Genomic DNA, 21,162 nt, shown 5'->3' with positions numbered 1-21,162 from the left:
GCCTTGGTTATTGCTGTTGCTTCTTCCAGAAACTCTTTCCCCATGAGTGAGCACAGATGCCATACAAGATGTGACAAGCAGGCAGATTAACAAAGGTTAGTAAAGGCTGTAGGATGCCACGTTCTGTTTAGCTTTACTAAAAAGAGCAGCCCTAGAAAAAAGTTAGAAGACAAGAAAGTAGAAAAAGAAGCAAACAGGGATGATGTTAAAAATGCTAAGAATCTCTATTAACAGACCATGTGAGTTCTCATCAACCAAATTGTTTTTCTAGAAGACAAGAGGGTTTTGAAACTAGTCTTTTCCGTGAGCATATGTTGGGTTTGCTATTTTCTTGTGTCATGTCAAATTGATCCATTTCACTTATACAATTAGAGGTGTTATCCAGAAAGCAAGAAAGCATAAGAGGGTCCTTATAGTGGGTCTATTTTGTTTTTCACATTTGAATCAATAAATATCTCACCTCCAAAATGTTAAGAAACAAATTTCTAGAACATAAATTAAATCAGGCAAATATACTTTTATTAACATCTTAAGATTCTCCAAGTAATTTTTTTTTTCTTGGTGGTGGTGGTGGTCTCCAAGTAATATTTTAATAAATACAACTTAGAAATGTTTTCTGTGAAAACCCATGGCATTTCTAGCTATTTGAGAAATATCACTTTAAGTGACAATTCTTCCACTTTATGTGAAATGGATCCACTTTAAAATGTTTTCTCTAACTTTCTTTCTGGCTACCTTTGCACCACTACTTCTTTTTCAAAACATTTTACTTAGATCTAAAACTGCAGCCTGATTTGGGATAATAACTGTTTAGACAATAACAATTATTCTTAACAAGCACAAGCAAATCTTGATAACATGGATCTAAATGAAAGCAAGGTTGGATTTACAATTCCCTATGATTAACAGGATTAAGAAAGAATTTCTATCCAGGAAATAAAAGTTCCTGAGAAAAGACACTACTCATTGAATAGTTCAGCTAGCCGAGTCAATGAAAATATTCTTACTTGCTAGTCTCCTTTACCTGGCTATAACTACCAAAATTATCTCCAGGAAAGGTTTTTAAAATAAAAACTGATTAATAGTATTTTGCTTGCTATACCAAAATTTCCATGTATGGTTACTTTCTAGGGACAAAGAGTAACCTTTAACAATGACAATAATTTGGTCCCTGAATTTGGAGTTGTTTCAACTGATTTATACTGGTCTATAAGTAGATAATAACCCAACATCTAACCCCCACCTACTTGAAAATTTGGCAACAAAAAGCAGATAAAGTCAAATTTAGAGATTCTAGACTATTTATTTTTCATTTTTAGTTTAAAAAAACAGAATGGTTAATCTTAAGTGACAAAGATGATATTAATATTAGAGAAAAAAGTATATAAAAAGGTTTTCCTGAAAATATGTAGAAACTGAGTTTTACAAAACAAACTCTGATTCTTCCCACGTAATTGACAACTATCACTTTTTTCCTGACTCCTTTTCTTTTTAAAATTGCTTAAGGATTAAGTGAATACTACCTAATTTAGGAAATAAGTCACTGCTTTAATAACCTACTGAGAGATAAAACTCCAAAATAAAACATAAGTTAGAGTCTACATATCCAAAAGAACTCATATTAAATCAAGTGGCTATAATTTCCTTTCTTCTTAAAATACGGTCATACTGACTTTGTAGACTATGTTCGCCATATGGCTCAAATATACCCCCTCACATACTGACCACGATGCTATTAAGTCTGTATGCAAAATTTATATGCCAAGATGTAAATTCTACCTCATGTCAGGAAAAAAAAGATATTTAGATTCATTTATTAGAGGGTTGGAAAAACTACGCAGGTTTGGCCAATTCGCATGTCACTAAAAGATCCTTCTGTTTTCCTTAAATACCAAATGCAAACTAGGCCTCCTGAAAAGACTCTGCAAGAAGCTTATACAAATAGAAGAGAGAAGATACCCAAAACGCATGTGTAGAAAAGCAAGCATGAAAAGGGCCAGGTGTACAACAGGGCACTAACTACAAGAGAATATAACAGTGTGACGCACCATATGGGGAACTATGGTAACAGAAAACTCTGTTTTTTAATGCTGTTGTTATGCAAAAATGATTACATATAACAAATATGTAAAGATATTTACTGAAAAATAAGTCTTTTATATCCTCTCAATGTTTATTCATAGGGCACATTCAAAATGTATCTGTACCTCCCTGGTTGTCTAGTGGTTAGGATTCGGCGCTCTCAAAATGTATCTGTTGGTTGACCAATATAGGAAAGATAAAAATACATTTCCCATTTAGTACTGTTACTACTAGGTACTCTTCAGGCTAAAGCATTAGAAATCAATTCCTCTTGAAGACAGACATTTAAATGGAATACAGAGTTGGACTTGTGGGAGGAAAGCAGCCTCCTTGCTTGGAGGACCTGCTCTTGAAATCCTAGCTTGCTTTGAGATACGCAGATCAAATGGCAACCAGAACCTGACTACTTGCAGAATAAGTATGCCCCTGGAAACTAAGCATGTCTTAGAGACATTTACTTCATCTATGTGAATGCACCACTGCTTCAGAGCACAGAATGATCACCAGTTCTTGGTTACGGAGAATACCAGCCATCATTCTTTCCCACCCAGCTACTCATCAGTTGGTCCCAGAACAAGCAGAATGGGCATCCCCAGGGAGCTGGTTACAAGTGCAGAATCTCAGGTTGCACCCAGACCTGCTGAATCAGCATCTGCTTTTTAATAAGACTCCTAGGTAGCTGATAAGTACTGCTTTACTGAACAGAAGAGTGAAGTAAGTCAGAAGACCCAAATTTAAGCCTCAAACCCATGACTTAACAGGTTTTAAGAGTGGGACAGTATTGTTCAGACTTAGTTTCCTCAGCTGGAGGTAATATTCCTCATTTTATGTATATACAATTCTACTAAAGAGAGTTGTTTCAGGAATAAAAAAAAAAGTGATGGATGTTAAAGCTCTCTGTAAATTATAAAGCACTATACAATTAATTACAAGGCACTATCTATAATAGTAAACACAGCTTAATTATACCTGTCCTCGTTTGATCTCTCACAGACCATCAGAGGCATGTTATTAGATTATACTACATTATTAAGATAAAAGGCTCCTTTATGTGTTGTAAACCTTTCAAGCCCTTAATCACATTCTAGCTAAATCTTTCCATTTTTACTAAAAACTAAATGCTAGCTAGGCCTCCTAAATAGACTCTCTATATGTTAACACTGCTATTATCTTGCCCAGACACTTGATTTATTCTCACAATCCATTATGAGGGGGGTTTTATTATAATTTCCAAGCTAACAAATGAGCTGGTTAACTACTGCCAAGCCTCCGAAGTGAGTTGCCCTGAAAAAGGCTGCCTTTGCTTAAGCCCTTGGCTTTTCTGGCCCATTTAGCAGTAGCCTCTCTTCTCCAAAGTGGATCATGGCTAAAAGGCTGTAGTTTATGTGCAGTGTTTTACATGCTGTAATTTATGCTAACCTTATCTTAAAAGACATTCAAGAATCTTAAAAACTGGAAAATTCCTAAACTGCACCCTTAGTACCCAAAGGTTTATTATATGCCTTTTCTTCACATATCAAGTGAATGCCAAAAAGTTCCTTTATAACAAGGGCTTTAAAAATGAAAATCTAGTCCTGGCCAATGTGGCCCAGATGGTTGGGCGTTGACCCATGCACCAAAAGGTTGCTGGTTAGGGTCTCAGTCAGGGCACATGCCAGGTTGTGGGCTCAATCCCCAGTAGGGGGCATGCAGGAGGCTCTCAATGTTTTGCTGTCACATCAATGTTTCTCTCTCTCCCTTTCCCTTCTTTTCTCTCTAAAAATCAATAAAAAGGTATTTTTAAAAATTTCTAATGAAAAACTAATGAATTAAAACTTATTTATTCATAAGATTCAGTTTCTACCAAACTTGGAAAATCAATTAACTGCATAAAAGGCTAAAGCCATTAGCATTATAAGTTGCAACCTTAAATCAACTTTTCAGCTGCTCACTCAGAGAAACCAGGCTTCCCTCTCCTATCTGGGTTGGTTGTACAGCTCCTGCTTCCACTGTCATCCCACATGCCATGGGGACTGAGGACCCTGATTGAGGATGCAGACTCCATGCAGGGGAACAGAAAAGGATTAATTAACACATGCAACTGTGCAGCAACACTTTTAGACAAAGTTTAACTGAAAAAAAAAAAAAAAAAAAAAGTCTGCCCAGCACGAGAACAACCCCCAGGTCAGCCCAAGAGCAGAGAATTAGTACTATCAGGTGATCAGAAACAAAACCAAGGCAAACGCCCACCAAATTCAATATGTAGAGTAATTACCACTCAAAGAACCACCACTGATGCATACTCAAAAAACACTACCAAGAGGCAAAGGCTACCGAAAAGCTCCCACTATAGCACTTGGTGTTGACAGAAGACTTGATAAAAGGCACAAAATAGCACCTTTATGAACAATTTTTTAGGCTCAGGCTACCAGGAGCTGTAAGTCCACTCTCCATTAAGGAAGTAAGAGAAAAGTGTGTGCTATCAGTGAGAGATGGATAAGCCATGTGGGCGAGTGCTCATCTGTGGGGCAGGGAAGGTGTGACAGCAAGCTGCCCTTTTCCTAAAGAGGATTCAGGATGGACTCCTACCAGTCTCTGCTGCTCCAAGAGAAGATCTGCTTCTTCCTTCTCCTTTTTGTATAGGATTTCCATTTCCTGCAACCTAGAAGAAAAATAAAAACCAAGAGGGGAAAAGAATACATGGTGAAATCACTGAGCTGTTTTATAAATACTACTATTCTATGTTTAAAAGACATGGCAGCCATTTGGGCCACATCACATTTGTACATTACCTTTTCTCCATCTCCTGTTTCATATCAATTCCTTGTTTTTCCAGAAGCTCTCTCTGGGCAAATGTCCAATCTACAGGCTCAGAGGGGGTCTCAGCAGAAGGAGTCTTTTCCCGCTCAGCCCGTGCTTGCTCAGGGTGGTTAAAACGAAACACATGGTTTTTGCCCATGATGATACGGTTTCCTATCACAAAACAACACAAAGTTAAGAAACCACTTTTTAAATGTATAGTATCTCGGTTAATAACCTCACTTTCCTTAATGCAAAATGACAGCTTTTGAGATTTTACAAGAACGTAAATCCTAATGCTATCATTTCAGCCTTTAAACAAAAATTCAAAAATTATAAGAGGTCCACCCTGGCCGGTGAGCTCAGTGGTTGGAGCATTGGCCCATGCACCTAAGGGTCACAGGTTCCATTCCCAGTCAAGGGCAGGTCCCTGGGTTGTGGGTTCGATCCATAGCTCCAGTAGAGGCCCTTGCGGGAAGCAACCAATTGATGTGTTTCTCTCACATCGATGTTTCTCTCTCCCCTACCCTCCCTTCACTCTCTCTGAAAATCAATGGGAAAAATATTCTTGGGTGAGAATTAAAAAAAAAATTATAGAGTTGCTCACACAAGCCATGTGATCTTTGCTGAAGACTTCAAACCTGTCCCACTCTCACCTGAGCGCAGCTGAACAGGGTGGGCCACCCTCTTGCCATTTACGTAGGTTTCTGAGCGTTCACAAGGCTCCAGAGTCACGATAACTAAGAGGAATGCAAATTAATGTTAGTATCACAAACCACTGGAATAAAATAATGGAAAGTAGATGACTATGGGGATTTAGGGTAACTAGAATAGATTCCTGTAACCGACCAAGTGGCTGAGCATCATATAATAGTTTATTTTAGGGTGCCTTAACCAGGGCTGTGGCTAAGATAGAAACATTTAAATTAACTTGACAAACCTCAGAAGATATAAAATCTCAGTTCTGGTGATATCTGATAGTTCAATCTATAAAACTGTAAACCATCAGAAATCTTACATATGAAATATAGGTCATAATAAGCTTAAAATCAAACGCTAATATTTTGATTAAGGAAGGAATGAATTATATAGCACAAAAAATGGTCAAATTGTTGTTGTTTTGTTAATAACCTGTACAAAATACAAGACTGACTTTTTCTTTCTTTTTAGATAAAATTCTACTGCAATAAGGCTAGAGGTCCTTCCAATCTCCTACTACCCAGAATATTTGTTCCCTTCTTACTTGCCTATCAAATAATTAACATTCAAGACCAAGCCTAATTGCCTATGTCCTGCTTAGCTCTTGGCAGTAACAAAGGGCTCCTTTTGTCCAAGCTATTTTCATGTAAAGTAGCTCTGTCCGTCCCTACATTTGTACGCAGCCCAGGTTTCTCCATTTTCAAATATTGGATTGTATAAGCAACTATCGCTGAAAGAGACAGGGAATACCAGGTCTGGTGCATGGGCTTCCCATAATGTAGAATGAAAAGTTGTTGGGAAAGCTAAGCCAAGGACTCTCACCATCCCCACTGTTGTTTCTCTCGCTCCGGAAGATACAATGCTCTTCTTTAATGTGAGCCCCACTCAGCACGATGTCCTGGCGCCGCTCAGCATCTGCTTGGCCAACCCTGAACACAGGGAAAGTGTTTCCCAGGGAAATTCAGACACAAAAAGCACTACAAACAATAAACCTCTTTCTCCCAAAGAATATTCTTTGTACATACAAAAAAGGTACCACTTTTTTTTTAATCAGAGGCTTTCAACTGCAAATTCTATTTTCAAATATGGGCAACTTCCCTACATCAGAATAAGAAACCAAGGAACAATGATTTACCAATATATCTCACACAGCATTATACAAAGACATGAGTGAGCTAATCTACCTAGTGAATTTATGTAAGATGTAAGGAGGAAAATTTTTACTTAGGGTCTTTTAGGGAAAAACTACATGTTAACTGGTTCAGCTGGCTAAGACACATAATTTGGGAAGAGTGGAGAGGATACTTTGTATCTATTTCAGGTGGGAAAATCAAATCATTACAAGAAAATTTTCAACAACGTCCCTTTATTCAATCATCTAAGAGAAAAGAAAACATTAAGTGACCAAAAGAAACAACCATACCTTGTAATTCCATCTTTGATGTAATAAAGCAGGCATTCCGACATCAGTGGGTCCTCATTGAGGTTAACAAGATGTGGGGTCTGAAAAAGGTTACAGATTAGCTGGAGCAAGCGCCCTGAGAGCTGTGACAACAGGAGGCTGAGGGTTTCCTGGGTTACCCACAGGCGCTGGAAAAGAGACGGCCTTCCCTCCAAGTTGCAATTCCGTCATACATAGAAAATACTCTCTCTGGGCCTCCCAAACTGCACTCATACAATACCTAAAAACATGAGTTCTGAGATAAAGAACAAGATCCAGTTCTTGATAAGGTCAAAACATTCAGAATACAAAAGAAAAATTAGGACAGGCCGATTCTCTGGATGGGTAATCATAATTTTTGTAAACACTTGGACAAAAATCTTGAATGGTAGCAGAATATGCCACCCCAAAATATGCCACTTTAAGATATCATTTTGAGCGGTAGGCACTTGAAAAGCAGCCAGTGCAGAGAGAGGCTTTCTCTGAACTCCCACATCTGCCTCACACAGATCCTCCTGACGAAGCTCAATAGTCATAAATCCTCCAGGAGTTTCATTAACAGGGAAGGTGGACTCTCACCACAGGAGAGGAAGCCAGAAGTCACCACCACACCCAGACAGACTGTCACACACTGTCTACCCCACTTCCCATTTACTCTTCTAAGGACCCTAAAAACCGTTTCCTTTCCCCCAGGGGTCTATCTTCCCTCTCCCTTCCCTATGACGATAATATCTAAGGCTGAACTCTAAGCCACATCCAGGAGTTAGTCATTTTTCCCTGGGTATCTCCCATGTATACATAAGGTAGACATGTTAATAAACTTCTATTCGTTTTTCTCTTGTTAATCCATTTGTCTTTTATTACAGGGCTTTCAGCCAAGAACTCAGAAGGGTAGAGGGGAAGTTATTTTTCCTCCCCTACAATTCCAATAAATATTTAATTTTTCATTTGCTTTATAAAAATGTCCTTCACCACCATCTGTTCTCTGTATTGATGTTTAGTGTGTGTTTTTTTCAGATTCCACATATAAGATCATAAGGTATAAAAAATTCCCCACATTCCCATCATCTCCCTCTAATTTTTATCAGTTCTTCCATGGTCTGTTATTATCTTTAGTTTATTAGTCTGTACCTTAAAGAAGAAATTAAAATTACTGACATTCAAATAATATACATCATGTAAAAATTCTCATCTAACTCTAATATATCTAAAATCTTTTAAAAAACCAACCTTCTTTGGTGAAAATACCCCACTGGAATCCAAAAATAAGTCACAAGGTGTTGGAGTCAAAATCTACTCAAGATAGTGTCAGCAAATGTAGAAAAATGAAAGAAGAGGCAGATGAGAGGTTAAGAAAGGAACTGCAAAAGATGATTAAAAATAAATTAGAAAAACCTCTACATCTTCTCAACTAGATCTGCCTCTGCAGTCTGGAAGCTTGCTGGTTTGAGAGAGTCAAAGGCCTCCTTGGGCAGTATTCTTTAGGGCCCATCATGACACTGGTCTAAGAAAAAAGGAATCTCTATAACAGGTTTTATTTTTTTCTTTTCTTGCCTTAAAGGAATCTCCCCCCAGTTTTACTGAGGTATGATTGACAGATAATAATTATATTTATTTAGTTGAACGTGATTTTTAAAAGGTGTACAATGTGTCAATTTTATATATGCACACATTGTGCAATGATTACCACAATCACGTTAACACATCAGAAACAGGTTCTAACACTGAATTTGGATATAGTTAGTTTCCTGAGGAAGTCCAGAAAGTTAAAGCAGGATGGGTAAAATTAAAGTAAAAAAAAAAAAAGGTTTTAAAACAGAGCTGCCAGTTTGGAATTCTGTGATTTTTATATCACAAAACTTACTCAAGTTATTTATTTTTTTTCTTACTCAAGTTATTTACGATTTGTGTTAAATACCATATTTTTACAAGATGTCATATAATCACAGTTCCTAACATTAAAAGATATTATAAAATATCCTTAAATATATATATGTGTTGTGTGTATAAAGATATAGATATATGCAAAGGCACACTCTAAATTGTAGCAAACCTATAACTGCTAAACTCTTTATAATCCTAAGTAATATACCTGAATAAATAATGTCTTACTGAAGGAAAAACCTTTAAGCTGAAAATCACTGACCTTAGGCAATACAAACATATACAATACTTTTACTACTGCTCCAGTTTTACAATATATACCTAAAATTTCTTTAAATCAATCTTCTTTGTTAAAAAGAACACACTGACATTTATTTTTAAAAGTTATGTGAAAAACTTAACCAAAAGAAACCTAGCAAAAATCACAGAAATATTTTATATCACATAAAACAAAAGTACCAACTGAAACTCCCCACCCATTCTATGCTAACCTAAAGATCATTATCAGATCCTTATGTGAAGACTTTAAGTCTCTTAACAGCCAACTTGAGGTCATCTGAAATGAAGGACCGTTTATTATTGGTATGAAGTATGTGGTTTGTACATTGAATATGTTCTATTATTACACAAATAAGCACACAAAATAATCACTTGATAATATTTTCCGATATCTAACAACAACTAAGAAGCAACTTGGTAAAAAAAAACACAACACACACACACACAACAAGCTACACACCTTACTATTCTAATTAACTAAAAGATATCTACTACTTCCTAACTATGATTATGTAAGTAGGAAGGTAATTACTGGAGTCCTTTTTTGTAACTGGTAAAGGAGCAGAGGCTAGGACGAGGAGAGGAATTGCTTTGCTCAGTACACTGTTGTCTATAACATAAATTATAGAAGCACACTAAAGTGGTTCTTTTTCTGAACAGCTGGAATTGCTTCTAGAGAGTTATAAATGAGGGTTGCCGGCACCTGTGGGAAAATCTACAGAGAAAGAGTAGCCCAACAGAAGCAAGGGGAGCTAGGTTAGGCTGGGCCTTAAGAGCAAGCAGCAATGAGGAAGATTAAACATGCTGAATCATGACCATAAGGTACAGATTTATTGCCTTGGGTTTTATTTTGTAAATCATAAATATAATAGGTTGCCCTTGGGCTGTAAGATGAAATCAGAAATAGCTGAAATTGAGTAAGCCAAGTCTCAAGATTTTGTTTTAATAACATATTTTTATTGATTTCAGAGAGAAATGGAGTGAGAGATAGAAATATCAATGATTGAGAAAGAATCATTGATTGGCTGCCTCCTGCACGCCCCACACTGGGGATCAAGCCCGCAACCTCGGCATGTGCCTTGACGGGGAATCAAACGATGACCTCCTGGATCATAGGTTGACGCTCAACCACTGAGCCACACCAGCCAGGCCAAGTCTCAAGATTTTAAAAAAAGGGAGGGAGGGGTTTTGAGGGGTCAGCCCAAAAAGACATGAAGCACCCCAGTGACTAGACAAACAAAAAGTGCTTCTATTTGGTTGAGTTTCACAACATTATTTCCTACCTTTTTAGGTGAGAAAACCCCCAGAGTTCCTCCATCTTCCCGAATGGCAACTCCCATCTCAGCCAACAAGGCCTCTCTAGAAAAACAAAATCACATCAGAATTCTAATACCAAAATGTCAATTAAATCAGTCTAATATGAATTGAAAAATAAAGCAAAGCAAAAACAATTGTCCATGTTTAAAGTCAGTAATACATGTGAAAGAATCTGCTTATCTCATCATTAGAGAAATTATTTTTAAGAGAAATAGCACATTCAAAATAAATTATGCTCCTCTATTAGGTAAGGTTATCTTCACCTAAATAAGAACTCTGTCTCATCTGACTTTAGAGGTAGACAATAATTCGTAATGTTTATTTGTATAAAAAAGAAAGGGATATTCCTTAAGGCTCAACATAAAACTCAACCATTTCTTCAAAATCTAGGAAAGCAGTCAGAAAGAAACTCTGATAGATGGAGTACTGTCTATGAATGTGATTTTTCTCGAATGTTATATTCCCATGTTTAGCATGATATCTGTTCAATAATTCTAGCTTAAAATTTCTATATTAAGTAAGAAAGTTCTAATTGTTTGATACATTTACTGTATCAATACATTGGAACTTACTTCTGCCTAATTGCTATGATGAGAAAAGACCGACATTTCAAAAATGTATATTTATTCCAATAGCAAAAGTATTATTTTGGTTATGTTCACATTCAGGGTAGAGATAGAATAGAAAATTTAAAAGTTTTCAACTTAAACTTCATTTCTTACCAAGAGGTTCTATAAAACATTGAAAGACAATAATCATAACAGCTTTAAAATTTGGGCAATCTCCTTGCAAATTAAAAACTTTATCCCTCAACATCTTCCATTTTTATATGGATACCCAGCAACACGCAGTATGGTAACTACTGAAGCACCATGATTTTCTAGAGAACATTTAAGTATGTGAATTTTATTTCAAGGTATAAATTCAACAGGCCATAAGTCCCCAGCCAGGTTTTTGTTGTTGTTGTTTTAGGATAGAAGGTTCTTTGTTTTTAACTTCTATTTTATCTTTTCTTACTATAAAAGTAATCAAAATTCCTTAGAAAATTTAGAAACATCCCAGAATTTAACCTCCTGACCTCTCCATTCTGATGGCCTCTGTTTTACGCAGCTTCTCTTCCCAGGTTTCATTCAACTCAGCAATGATCTTCTCCGATTCCTACGGGAGGAAGTCCACAGTTAAAGTGACAGTCTCGTAATTTAGCGTAGCATGCGTAGGAAGGACAGCAAGAAGCAGATGATGTCCTTTGAGAACATGAGGCAGAATCTAATATGATGACTTTTTTTCCTTTCTTAATATATATAAAAAAAAAAATCATAAAGACCAGACCTAACACTAAATCAGTCCCAGATATATTAATTTTCTTAAGTCCTAATAAAAATACCTTAATAGTGTATGTGTGCGTGTGTGTGTGTGTGTGTGTGTGTAGAGGAAAGAGTAATAGTAACACACCAATATACAAGGCACTATTTCTGACATCCACTTCTACAAAAGAATAAAGTTCCCAAAGGTATTAATTGCTTTTGTTTCACTATTTCGCCATAACACTGATGGGGTTCAGAACACGCTCCCCCAAAAACATGGCGTCTTGGCATCCTAAATATTGTAAGCTGAAGCAATTTGAAAAATGGTATGTGCAGGAAGGACTCTGATCTCCTGACGCAGGTTATCAGAGCGTCAGGAGAGGTGTCCCCTGTACCGGGAGGAAAGGAGCAGCCACACTTCTAAAGACGGAGGAGTGCCAAGAGGAACCTGAACAAACAGGCCTTGGTAAATTCCCCGTTTCCTATTCTTAGCTCACACCCCTTTGCCCCATCACATTTCCCCACAACTTTTCACTCTTCGTCAAACCTAATGCTCAGGTTTAACACTTCTTATGAAGACTCCTGTGTCGTGTCAAACTTTTATTAAATAAATTGTATATTTTTCTCTTATTAATCTGCCTTTTGTTACAGGGGCCACATTAGAAGGAAAAACATTTTTCCTCCCCTACCGCACAATACCTTCTGAACACAAACCCAATGACCAATATATAAAGGTTTAGTATTAATCTCAACTGAAAACATTTTGCCACTGAGTGACAACTTCCTAATTTCTTGCTGAGTGTTTAGTATATGCCAAAAAATAAGAAATAAAACATCTTTCCTGCTCTTAAGGAGTTTACTGTATACCAAGGAAAGAGAGAGAAGTAACTGAGGATGAATTCATTCAGTAATTATATGTAACCCCATTTTATGCCAAGCCCTGCTCTAGACACCTAGGGGTGTGGGAGGGAACAAAAGCCCTCCCTGCCTTTATGAGACTTTCATTTTAGTAAAGAGACTGAAATAAGTCAAGTCTATCATACAGCAGACTGTAATAAGTACTTTGGAGAAAAATAAAGCAAGGAAGGAAAAGAATGTCGGGGAGGGGTAGTGAGAGAGCAATGTGGAGTGGGGGTGTTAGGACAGGACTCACTGACAAGGTTCTATGTGAGCAGAGCTGCCACATGAATATATGAGGGAACAGGTAGGAAATGCCTGGAATTTTCCAGGAACAACAGTGTGGCTAGAGCAGCATGCTCAAGGACTCTGAGTGGGTATGGACGAGAGAACAGAGCTGTGTGCTCAGTGCTGGAACTGAAGTGCTAAGTGTGTGAGGCAGGACTGCGTGATGCTTGTATCAATGAATGAAGGACAAGTAGGAATTGACTAATGGAGGAAGAGCAAGTACCAAAATGGGAGATGAGCATATGCAAAAGGCAGGAGAAAATGCTATCATGGAGACAAGATAAGAAAGTTAGACAATGATGATAATAAGATAATAACACTGTGATGATAAGAGTGATAGTGATTAAGAAAAAAAAGTCTTAATAGTTCACAAAATAGTCTGATTCATTTAAAAGGCTATTATAAGAAGCCTCTGGGATCCCAAAACATAATTACACAGAAAGAAACTGTGAATATGTAATACAATAAACCCCAGGGGTCTGGCATTTGCACGGGGCCATGTAAAACAGCCAAGAGTAAAGAGTCAAGGCAGCAGCTGAAAAAGCAAAGGAGGACAGGAGTCAGGAGAAACAAACTGGAGAGCATGATGATGATGATGATGATGATGATGGAGGAGAAGAAGAAAAAGAAGGACAATAACAACTGCTACAACTAGCTAAGTTAGGCAAAGAGCAAAATTGATAACACTTAGAACTGGCGTGGGCATCAGTAAGGTTGATATACAGGGGCCACGTAGGAGGTGTACTTTCGGGAAAGAAAAAAGTCAGTTAAGTTAGAACAAGTCTGCAGGAGGTCAGGGGGGCCTGAAGAAAAAGAGACAAAACCATCCAATTGGCTCTCATTAACCCTCCAAACATGCACAGGCTGAGAACCACCTGAATGGCATCTCTACACAGTTCTCTAATAGGAATGACTAATATTGCAATGCATGTGCCAATCCAAAGCTAAGTGAGGAAGAACCTATATGCCACGAGAGAGGGCTAGCAACTAAGAAAAAAAAACATACAATTTCAGCAAGCAGTAAGACAGCCAGGAAAGGATGCCAGGTAGCAAGCGGTCAACAGTGTGTCTATAAAGCATCACAAAAACTATTCTATAACTCTAACAGGGTAGTGTTAAATGCTTCTGCAAATGACTGTAAAAGGGCAAGTACAAGACAAGCTGTCACCGTAACTATATGACACTAAGGTTTATTAATGATAGCGGGGTAAAAACGATTACAGTCTCATAATGACAACTTCAAAAACAAAGAAACAGAATATGATGCCCCTGACCAAACCAGAACACTTACACTAGTGCTTAGTATACACAAGCCCACAAGCCACTGATGTTTGCTATAGAATAAAAAGTGACCCATGAAATCGCTTCTTTTCCTAGTTAGTTTTCAGAAAAAGATCATGTCAGAGCAGAGGTTTTTCTGGCTATATTTTGGGGTAACTGTAAACTCACCCTAAGAAAGCAAAATTATTGTCTAGGAATCCTCTTACTATCATTCTGCTGCCAACTTTAAAGTGACCTCTTTAATTTTACTTCCCACCTGGAGGGTAAATCAAAATATGATCGTGATGTAGAAAACAGATGTAATGAGTAAGCTGAGGAAGGTACTATTTTTATTTTTCAATATAGCTTCAAGTTGAAAATGTTTATATTGTTTAGAATGCTATTTTTTAAAACTCTGAAAAAAGATGAGAAAATGATATTAAGTATCAGATTAGCAAAACTTCAGTGCTGGGAAAACTATTTTTTCCAGAATCATTCTAAGGATAAAGGAACTGGGGGCCAAAGAAACTAATTAATTAACCTGAGGATGCAATTCTTCCTGAGCCAGGTCTAAGGTAGAATTGATAGACTTTAAAGGAAATATTCTAAAAGATGCTCACCATAAATTATTTAATAAAGGGGGAAGGCTATTCTTTCTTCAAGCCCAAATAACAAACTATGAATAAAATAGAGATGCCAACAGGAAGCAGCTTTCAGTCTCTGAGTCATCAACTCACTCTGCAGCAGGCCTGGCACACTGGTGTCCAGTCTGCCCAAACCCACGCCAGAAGTCTAATTTAAGATTCAACTAAAATGAGGATTCAGAGTTAAGAAATGAGGAGCTGAGGAGACAAATCTTTAAAAGGTCCTTCCTTCCTACAGGTACTACACATAAAGAAATCCCGAAAAGCAGAATGACATCAGTAACTTTTTTTTAAGCTCCAAGGAATGCTGGGCTCAGGCGTCATTCAATTTTATTGTTACATCACATATGTCTAGCTATGTGTACAGCACTGGTTAATAATTATGTTTATATGGCTCAATACAATCTTTTTCTTTTGTCAATCCTCACCCGAGGATATTTTTCCAATGATTTTTTTTTTTTTTTTGGAGAGAGTGGAAGGGAAGAAGGGAAGGTGAGAGAGAGAGACAGAGAGAGAGAGAGAGACAGAGAGAGAGAAACATCAATGTGAGAAAGACACATGGATTGGTTGCCTCCAGTATACACCCTGTTGGGTGGAAATGAAACCTGCAACCCAGGTACATGCCCTTGACCTGGAATCAAATCCACAACCCTCCAGGTGCATGGACTGATGCTCTAACCACTGAGAAACACTGGCCAAGGCTGGCTAAACACAATTTAATCTCTTCACCATGATTCAGTTATGGTGGCAGAGAAATCCACCAAGTCAGAAAAATTTTCATGAAAAAAATTAGTTTAAATTCTGATATTTAAACACTTAGTGCTTATCCATGAAACATGCCTTGAAGCCATCAGATGGCCAAGGTTTTACTGTACTGAACATAGAATACTTCATAAGTGAATTCCAATGTGGGCCCCTTGGGCTGCCTAGCACAGCATTAGCCCTTGCATGCTTTTGTAATGGATATTTGCTGATATTTATAGTCTAAGCCTAAGCAATGGCACTCACAGTGCTGACTTTGATGTCAGACTAATAAACAAACACCACTGTCACCACACGGTGACTATAGCTACATCTTTGAAAATTTACTGAATAGGAATTAAATCAAGATTACATACATTTCAACTCAGTTTGACCTGCAACTAAAAACTGAAAGCAATTACATGTCTTCTGTTTTGCCAGAGACATTTATGAAGGGATCAAGATATTTATGATGGGGTAACAGACTTCTTCCATATGAAAACAGACTATTCAATGAACAATGCAGTAGCAACATCCTATGTAAAAATAGTCTACCAATTGATCATGTTTTTGAGAAGCAAAGGGAAATAAAATGTTGGGAAAATGAATTGACCCCTCTATTACTGTTTTCCATTATGGTATTTTTATCCTACAGTGTCATGTCTTAGGAATGCAGCTCCTTCACACTCAACAATGAAATAATCCAAAAATGAGGAATTCTCAAGCATTTCTATCATGCAAACACTGCCTTGCTGTGGATGCAAGATGTAATCTGCCTGCAGCATTAAAATGCAGAATGGAATTCTCCCCATTCACAGCACAAGAACAGAATTAAGGCGCTTAAGCTTCAGTGAACTACCCTGCTACATTAAAAACTCAAGATCGAATGCAAAGAAGCTATTTCCTAAAGGTAGGGAAAATGGAAGATTCATTTATGTTGGCTTAAAGGACCATTAAAACAAAGAATGCAGTTTTGTCTTGTTTTTGGTGGGAAGTAGGGAGGTTGGGGGAGGGTTCCCTGAATAATGGCAGTGTTATTCCTTAGAAACTATTTGCAAAACACTGGATGATCTAATTCTTCAGAGTCTGCTTAATGCCCTGACTCCTAGCATTCAACATTATTTCCAGTTGGACCCACTTGGCATTAGGATAATTTCCTCTTTTACACCAAGAAGTATGCTAAAGGAAGGTGTAATCTCATTAGTGCACTAAGGCTTTAATAAGCAGACAGTAAGATTCAAAATTCCCAAATAAAAAGCACATTTTACATTAAATAGTAAGTGGGAGACTTCCCTTTACCTTCCCACAGAGCCCCGCATCCCCACGGTGGCCCCAGCACAGCACCTTTGTCACTGATGCCTACGTGATAAAATACATGAGTACAGTCTTCTTGCCCAGGGCTTCGCTCAAGTCCTCAGGAACATTTAAAAGTCAATTTTACAACAGCAGAAATTACTCTTCACTTTGCAACATGGAAAGTTTTCTCACTCCCTCTCCCTCTGCCACTTTCCACTAACATGTTCTGGAGGAAGATACAAGATAATTACTTTGGTTTCCAAAGCACCTTATTTTAGGAGTAAAATGCCAAGGGGAAAGGTAGGCTGATTAAGAAGCAGAAGGCCATTTTTCATGTTAAAGCTTTCTCAGCCTCACCCGAAAACTGAAAAGGAAGCATTTGTCACCTTCAACTATCAAGCTTATTAATTCCTCTTAGTGGTGAAAACCTCGGCAAACCTTTCGATCGCTAATCTGTCAGAGGGTCACTGCTCTCCCAGTCCTTGAATGGGCGGCAGTCGTGGATGCCAAGAGGACTATTAGCTGGCAGCATGATGGCGACTTCCCAGCTCCTTAGTCAGTTTCTTCACACTCCTTGCTTTCCCTACCCTGGCACTTTTGAACACAAAGGCCAAAAGATACGAATCAAACCATGATCCCGGAGGTGGCAAGGAAAGAAAAAGCATCTGTGATGCTGTCACAGTGACTTGAAGGGTGGCACCACAGGTGACAACTGTCTGTTCTCGTAGTCACTGAGTGGGGGGAAGAACCTGTGAGTCAGAAGGCTGCTGTTCCTAACTTCCACCTTCATGGAGAGAGGCAAGAAAGTACCTGACCGAGCCAGCAAAAGGCTGGGAAAGCTAAGCTGAGTGCCAGGGCAGGGGACCGGCACAGGAGGCGGCAGCCTTCCACAGCAGTGACCACAAGGTTTCAAGGCCTTCTATGGACTTCCAAAAGATGCCGCTTCATGTGTCTCTGAATAAACCTGATACATAGCTACTCAAATGTACAAACTTTCTTTTGATTGTGTATTTATTTTACTAAATAAATGTATGGCTCTACATAAAATTCTTCTGATGAAACCAAATGTTTTCAACTAATTAATTAGTTTCCAACTAAATTTCTAACTGAACAAGTTCACTGTGACTTATAAACTACCTCCGAACTAACGGACATACCCAGGTACTTATCAGTTACTTGGCATGGCCAGCCTATGATCTGCCCTTGAATCTCTCCCACTCTGCCTGGCCACATCAGAGTCAAGCATTCTGGTGAAGAGAAATTAATTATGTTACAAAGTAGCAAATTCCATTTTCAGGATGCCTCTAGAAGTTGAAGTTCTTCCATATACTGAACCAAACTCTCAGTGATTTTTAGTTCAAATTCTGCCTTGTGGAACTACATAGAATACTTTCATTTAGCCTGAATTATTACTCACCTTTAGACGTTCGATGGCTTCTTCTCCTCCAGGTGTAGACATGATCCTCTCCTGAATACTGGTCACAGATGTTAGGCCCACCTGACTATTGAGTGAGCAGGAAGATGAAGATGAAGTAAGGGACCCCATGGATGCTGTGGAAAAATTGCCAGGGCGTTGATTCTCAGAGGCTAGCAAGTACCTATGCTTATTGTTCTGAAAATCTTTCAGATCTGGGAGACAGACAGAAGGGAAAGCAGAAAAAGTAGAAGAAAGGGAAAGGAATAGAGAAAGAGAAAAAAAACAAAAACAGGAAGGAACACCCGTGTAAGAAAGGAAAGCATTAAAGTGCCAAGACAAAGTCATGTTATAATACTAAAACAAGTTGTACCTGTTCTAGATGGCAGTTCTAAAACATGTCTGTCTTTAACACTGGTATCCTAGAGGTTAAGAACCAATGCTGAATTTAGAAACTAAAAAATGACAGCATGGTTAATGTTTTATCAGGTAGGGGCCTCAAAGGATAATGCTTAGGCATTCTCCTTTCTATTCCTTCTGTGGCTCCAAATCTACAATGCCTTAGATTTACACTACTCGTAAATCCCAGTAGTGTGTCACAGTAAGGGAAAAAAGATGGTCACTTATTTATCAATAATAACACATGTCAGCCACGCCTAGTGTTTTATAGCATTCAGCAAAAATTCCCCCCAAAACGTCACAGTTAAAACAAAAATATGAATACTTAGTAATGTCCTTTGTTTAGGAACATTTCAATATCCTAAAAAGAATTTTTTAGCAGGAACCAGTTTGGCTCAGTGGGTAGAGCGTCGGCCTGCGGACTGAAAAGTCCCAGGTTCGATTCCGGTCAAGGGCATGTACCTGGGTTGCGGGCACATCCCCAGTAGGAGATGTGCAGGAGGCAGCTGATCGATGTTTCTCTCTCATCGATGTTTCTAGCTCTCTATCTCTCTCCCTTCCTCTCTGTAAAAAAATCAATAAAATATATTTTTTAAAAAAAAGAATTTTTTAAATACATCGCTTTTTAAAAATAGGAGAGGTCATTGTAGAAATGACAGGAATTTTGTCTAAGTCCTGGTTATGAACTTAGGGCTGATTGCTTGCCTTAACAGGGAAGAACAATTAGCAAATGGATGTTTACATTAATCTGTTAGAGACGCAAAAATTAAGGCTGAGTATTTGCTAAGTAAGGCTCTCACTTTTCTTAAAAGTGTGACCATGAGTCATTGTAAGCCAAGTTCCCAGTATGAAATGCAAGTTTTAGGGACACACTTTCATTTACTAAAGTTTTCAATAGAGCTATAGATTTTGCTTTTAGACTTAGTTTTGGCAACCGAGCCACAAACAACAAAGTTCAATAATTTGCTGTTTGTACTTTTCTTCATTAATCATCCTTCTCAAATAGACTCCAGAGAAAAACCATAGGTATTGGTGCATTCCAATTTTAAAATTAGCTCATTTTTAAATTTGAGAAAATCTACACTGCTTTAAATTCATATAAAAACTAAGTTTTCCTTAAAGGATCTGAGTCAATACAAAGAGTAAGAAAAAAATGTAAGTTCTTTCTGGCCTATTCATGTCTAATTAATCAAAGCCAGTTCTTGAAACCCCTTAAAACTAGTGGTTGCTTCAAGACAGTTTGAAAACCACCATCTGCAAATATAGAACATAGGAAAACAAGCAAGTTTTAAAGGGAGGATAGGGACTGCAGCAAAAGAATCAGCCATCAGGTGATGGCAGCAAGGTGGGAAGAGCAGGAAGGACAGAGTTAGACAGTCCAACGGACACATGCAGGCCCTAAAAGGAACCGAGTGTAGTAGATCAAAACGGAAATTCAGAAGTGGTCAGGGCTGCTTTCCTGCGCGATACAGAATTAAAATTTAAGTCATGCACAGTTTTCAGGGAGAAGCCACAGCTGCTCAGGAAAGAGTGAGGCCACAAGCTGGCAGCACCTCTGGAGCACAAAAGCGAGAACAAGAGGCGTTTTTCCCACACCAGTGTTGGTCAGCTTTGGAAATCTCAGACAGAGCCGTCCAGTCCAAGAGTCACTCTGAATTAGAACGTTTAGCGTCCCCAAGGCCTAACTTTGTCACAGCAGCCAGGGCTATATTTGGTTTCTCCTATGGATTTCCTCACTCTGTCAAGCCAACAAATCAATAATTCCTTGATAAACTATCTTAAAAGGGTAAGAAATTATTTCCTCACCAACTTAGTAACACATATGGGAAGATTAATGTGTGATCCTTTTAAAAATATCCTCATTTCAAGCACAAATTTTATTCACATAAGTTTTTAAAATTTAATTTGCAATTCATGAAAAAGAAAAAAAAAGTTTACCTAACTATCAAGCAAGCTGAGGCCCAAGATAGGGAGGAAGCCAATTTAGCCTAATCCAGGGGGAATGCTAATCCAACAGTCACAGAGCTGCTCAATCACAGAGACTTCCCAACTGGAAGTGACTGTTTTTAATTAATTATATATACACCGAGGCTCAGAATTACACAGCTAAGTAAAAAGGACTTTTCTACTAAATAATCATATTTGAAGGATATCAAGAGCAAGAAAGGTGTAATAATGATTAAAAGCTAGGGCTCTGAGTTACACTACCTAACCTGACCACACAGAAACCACTGGATCTCAGCAGCCAACTAACCACTCCTGGTAACAGTGTCCTCATTGGTAAAATGGACATAATGGAACTTTCTGAGTTATTGACAGGATTGAGATAATATATCCAAGGTACTAGAACAGAGCCTGACACATTATATACACTCCATAAGCGTGAGCTGCTGTCATTGCTATTATCATCATCTATGACTCTGGATTCAGTTTAATTAC

At 38.0% G+C, this 21,162-nt stretch overlaps 1 protein-coding gene across 6 annotated transcripts in view; it reads right to left on the bottom strand.

Moving 5' to 3' along the window:
• The window catches only part of KIF1B (kinesin family member 1B), a 133,888-nt gene that overhangs the window by 55,998 nt on the left and 56,728 nt on the right, over nt 1–21,162 (bottom strand). For 4 of the 6 annotated variants that reach the window (XM_036352806.1, XM_036352802.1, XM_036352803.1 and 1 more), the window contains 8 exons: nt 18,328–18,461; nt 11,559–11,638; nt 10,447–10,522; nt 6,983–7,062; nt 6,382–6,488; nt 5,517–5,600; nt 4,854–5,034; nt 4,651–4,723 (listed from right to left, as the gene is read on the bottom strand). In XM_036352806.1, coding sequence (XP_036208699.1) covers nt 4,651–4,723; nt 4,854–5,034; nt 5,517–5,600; nt 6,382–6,488; nt 6,983–7,062; nt 10,447–10,522; nt 11,559–11,638; nt 18,328–18,461 — 815 coding nt within the window. Of the gene's footprint in view, nt 1–4,650; nt 4,724–4,853; nt 5,035–5,516; nt 5,601–6,381; nt 6,489–6,982; nt 7,063–10,446; nt 10,523–11,558; nt 11,639–18,327; nt 18,540–21,162 lie in introns of all 6 variants that reach the window. The other 2 variants (XM_036352801.1, XM_036352804.1) reach the window with 1 other exon arrangement.

The sequence above is a fragment of the Myotis myotis genome, unplaced genomic scaffold (assembly GCF_014108235.1).
Source record: "Myotis myotis isolate mMyoMyo1 unplaced genomic scaffold, mMyoMyo1.p scaffold_m19_p_2, whole genome shotgun sequence".
NCBI classification, from domain to species: Eukaryota; Metazoa; Chordata; class Mammalia; order Chiroptera; family Vespertilionidae; genus Myotis; species Myotis myotis.
The sequence above is the reverse complement of the archived record's forward strand: the minus strand, read 5'-3'. Positions and strand labels throughout refer to the sequence as shown.